This window comes from Myotis brandtii, unplaced genomic scaffold (assembly GCF_000412655.1).
Source record: "Myotis brandtii unplaced genomic scaffold, ASM41265v1 scaffold1408, whole genome shotgun sequence".
NCBI classification, from domain to species: domain Eukaryota; kingdom Metazoa; phylum Chordata; class Mammalia; order Chiroptera; family Vespertilionidae; genus Myotis; species Myotis brandtii.
Window position 1 is genome coordinate 773,854 of NW_005355029.1, and position 4,280 is coordinate 778,133.

The 4,280-nt window shown below is 63.1% G+C and overlaps 1 protein-coding gene across 1 annotated transcript in view; it reads right to left on the reverse strand.

Annotated features, from left to right (window-relative positions):
- INTS1 (integrator complex subunit 1) overlaps positions 1–4,279 on the reverse strand; it is a gene marked incomplete at both ends in the record, with an annotated part of 23,916 nt that extends 19,637 nt beyond the window's left edge. Inside the window, 7 exons of the mRNA XM_014535274.1 lie at positions 38–183; positions 266–452; positions 1,255–1,363; positions 1,510–1,669; positions 1,920–2,057; positions 2,226–2,422; positions 4,222–4,279. Of these exons, the coding sequence (XP_014390760.1) occupies positions 38–183; positions 266–452; positions 1,255–1,363; positions 1,510–1,669; positions 1,920–2,057; positions 2,226–2,422; positions 4,222–4,279 (995 nt within the window). The remainder of the gene's footprint in view (positions 1–37; positions 184–265; positions 453–1,254; positions 1,364–1,509; positions 1,670–1,919; positions 2,058–2,225; positions 2,423–4,221) is intronic.
- Position 4,280: the final 1 nt, after the last annotated feature.

A 4,280-nucleotide genomic window follows, 5' to 3' on the forward strand; every position in this document is an offset into this window, starting at 1 on the left:
GCTGCCCTCCCCGGCCGCCCTCCCGCCCCGGCCGCACCTGATGCAGAGCATGTAGTGGTTGAGGAGAACCTTGGGCTTGAGGCGGATCTTGATCAGGTGGGAGATGACGTCCATGTCCTCGGCGCCGTGCGTGTTGCAGTTCATGCACACGGACATCAGCAGGTCCTGGGCCGGCCGCGTCAGCTGCAGGGAGGCCGAGTCACCACCAGCCCCGAGGCTCGGCCACAGGCCGGGCCCAGGAGGCGACCCTGCGTGCTGCCCTCACCTTGGGGTTCTGCAGCCACATCTCCAGCTTCTGCACCGTCATCAGCCGCACTTCCTTGTACCCGCAGGTGGAGGTGAGGAGCCGCAGGAGGTTCCGCGAGACGTTGTCGATGGGCTGGCGCCGGTTGAGCTGGTCCCGCAGCATGTCCAGAACATACTCCTCCACGCTCTCCGTGAGGTCTTCATACCTAGGCCAGAGGGGAGGAAGGGAGGAGGCAGGAGGGAGGGAGGGCGGCTCTCCTCAGAGCCCACCGCCTGCCTTCCAGCCAGCCCCGCCCCCCCCACACACACACTTACTGACACTCACACTCACACACATACACTCACTCACACACACACACACACACACACACACTCACACACACTCACTGACATACATGCACACACACTCACACACACACTCACACACACACTCACTCACACACTCACACACACTGACACACACTCACTGACATACTCACATGCACACTCACTCACACACACACTCACACACACACACACTCACACTCACTCACACACATACACACACACTTACTGACACTCACACTCATACACTCACTCACTCACACACACTCACTCACACACACACACTCACTGACATACTCACATGCACACTCACTCACACACACACACTCACACACACACACTCACTCACACACACACACACACTCACACACACTCACTGACATACTCACATGCACCCTCCCTCACACACACACACTCACTGACATACTCACATGCACCCTCCCTCACACACACACACTCACTGACATACTCACATGCACCCTCCCTCACACACACACACTCACTGACATACTCACATGCACCCTCCCTCACACACACACACTCACTGACATACTCACATGCACCCTCCCTCACACACACACACTCACTGACATACTCACATGCACACTCACTCACACACACACTCACACACACACTCACATGCACACTCACTCACACTCACAGCTGGGGCCGGGCCGCACCTACCTGGGCATGAGCTGGCCCTCCTGCTGCTCCGGGCTCAGCTTCTCCTCGGCGATGAGCAGCTCCGTCTGGCTGTCCTCCTCCTCAGTGAGGGAGGGGTGCGGGCTGCTCCCTGCAGATGGAGGCCTCATGGAACATGCACCCGCCTGTCCCGCGAGCACCTACTCCCCTAATGCCGGGCTCCCTGGCGGGAGTCACCCCAGCCCCCCCTTCCGCTGAAAACCCCGTTCCCTCCCCAGCCGGACCGGCTTCCCTCACCAGCACTGAGGTCCCCTCCGCTGCGCCCGGCCTCCCCCTGCAGGAGCATGCTCTTGGGGGGCATCCTGGTGTTGAACGCTGTCTGGATGTTGTCCACGAACGCCTTGCAGTGCGGGCTGTCCACCCAGATCCGCTCCCCCAGGGAGTCCTCAATGTACACCTGCGGGGACAGAGGCTGACGTCCAGGCCCCGGGCAGCTCGAGCGCTGGGCCGTGGGGAGAAGCAAGGCAAGTGCTTTCCCACACGCTGCCAGCTGCCTGGAGGGGGCTCCCAGGAACCCGCCAGCGGCCCGTGCAGGAGAGACGTCCAGGGCCGTCAGACAGCCACCCCCGAGGGAACGCCGTTTGCTTCTTTCTCCTCCTCTCCCGGGCACTCAGTCCTCTTCACCCCAAACAGTGGTGGTGACTCACCTTGACAAAGATCTCGGGCCAGTTCTCGTCCTCCTCGTAGGCGGCCATGAGCAGGTTGCAGGCCAGCACGGACACCAGGCTGTTGCCCTTGGCCTTGAAGTTGATGGAGGCGTCCCGCCGCAGGAGGCTGCAGAGCGCCTGTGGGAGACGGCGCCCGGGTCAGCCTCGCCTGCACACGGCAGAGCCAGCTGCCGGGGGAGGGCATGTGCGTGTGCGTGTGCGTGTGCGTGTGCATGTGCACGCGTGTGCGTGGCTGGGAGGGAGCAGCAGCACAGCCCGGGCCTGCTCCCCTCCGCCCGCCCTCACCTCGATGACCCCTTCTGTGGCGAAGATGTTGGGCTTGATCTTGGCCAGGTACATGAGGCTCAGGTACAGGGTGCTGTCGGGCTTGGCCCGCGTGACCTTCAGCTGCTTCACGGCCCCACACAGCACGCCCTCGATCCTGTCGTCGTTGCCCTCCAGCTCGGCAGCCTCGATCTCGTCCAGCAGCGCCGGGGGCGGGACTGCAGAGCAGGAGGCGCAGAGGCTGCCCATCAGGTTCCCCCCAAAGCCACGGGACCGGCCACCCCACAAGCGAGGGTCTCGGGCGATGGCCCCGCTGGCTGCTCCGGGAACAGCAGTCCCCAGCAGGGGGAGCAGGGCAGGGGCTCGACCACTCACGGAACGAGCAGGACAGTGACAGCCGGGCAGGCGCGGCGCCCGATGGCCTACGTGCGGACCAGCCACCTCCTGACCTCTCTCTGCCTCCCACACCTCTCCCCGACTTGTCCCGCAACACGTCTATTTTTCTTTAAGTTGGTCAATTCGTCCCAAGTTTTCAAATTAATGAGCACAATGCCATTCAGAGCCTTACTCTTCTTTCCAGTGGCGGCCGCCCCGTGGGGGGTCTGTCCCTCATGGTTACCCCACCCCCGCACAGGCGCCTGCTTCAGTGTCTTTGCAAAGAGCCTTTAGAATTTCATGCATTTGTTCTCTTAACTTCCTCAGCTGCAGGCTTAGCACTGGCACCTGCCTCCCCACAGAGAGTCGTCCCACCTGCTAGTTACTGCCCACCTGCTAGGTGCCCACAGGGCGGGTCGGAGGGACTGGGAGTGAGCAAGGCCCCGCCTTGACGACACCCTCAAGGCCGGACATTAAACAGCGGAGCAGCCTCTTCCCTGTTCTGCGGAAAACGTGCCCGGGCTGGTGCGGCTCCGCTGGCTGAGCGTCTTCCCGGCCCTTCAATTCCCAGTCAGGGCACAGGCCCGGGGTCTGGCTCCCTCCCCGTGGGGGTCGTGCAGGAGGCAGCGATCGGTGTCTCTCTCTCTCAAACCAGTAAAAAAAACTATACAGTCGGTTACCATCCAGAATGTTCTTAAGTAACCACATTTCACTTTTATCTTCACCACCACCTTCCAGGGAGGTGATGCTAAAAACCAACACACGGAGCTCGGCCAGTAAGTGAGCGTCGCGGCCTCAGCCCTGTAGACGCTCAGGCTCCGCCAGCGCCAGTGGCCCAGGTGAGGCCCCTGACGAAGGTCAAGGGCAGGGGCAGCTGTCGCCTGACTCACTTCCAAAGCCGTGTCCCCGACCCTGCGGTCCCCGGGGTCCCTAGTGGCACCGAGTCGAGCACCACCGGCCTGGGCCCTGACCCCTGACCCCTGACCCCCGCGTGCACCCAGGCCTCGCTGTTCCCCCGAGCACAGCTCCAGCTGCTGGGCGGGTGGGCCTCCGCCTGGCGGTCCTTCTCTAGGACCCTCTGCCTGCGAGCCCTCCGCCCTCCATGAGGCCCCTCCCCAAAGCTGTCAGCGAGCACCTAGACCCCCAACCTCTGCGGCCCTTTGACAGCTGACAGCTCTGACCTACGGGCCAGGCCTCGCTGTTCCCCAGCACAGCTCCAGCTGCCGGGCGGGTGGGCCTCCGCCTGGCGGTCCTTCTCCATGACCCTCCGCCTGCGAGCCCTCCGCCCTCCATGAGGCCCCTCCCCAAAGCTGTCAGCAAGCACCTAGACGCCCAACCTCTGCGGCCCTTTGACAGCTGACAGATCTGACCTATGGGTCACGGAGCCACCAGGGAGGATCCATGGGGACGTGAGGCAGGAAGCGGGGCAGGCTGGGCTGCAGAACTGGAGGCTTGGTGTCAACAACAGGATCCGGGGCTGTGCCTCTGTCCTGGTCACCGCACTCGACAGAATTCGGAGGCACAAGAGGTGCAGGCCCCCCACCCCCCTCCCCCAGTGCTCGGCCTGGAAGTGGCCCCCCGGATCCCCGGGGGAGGGACAGGGTGGGCGACATCCTCAGGGGGAGTCTGGGGTCCGACTTACCTTCGATGGGGACCACGGACGGCTCTTTAATCGACGGAGAGATGGCGCGCTTTTCCGCC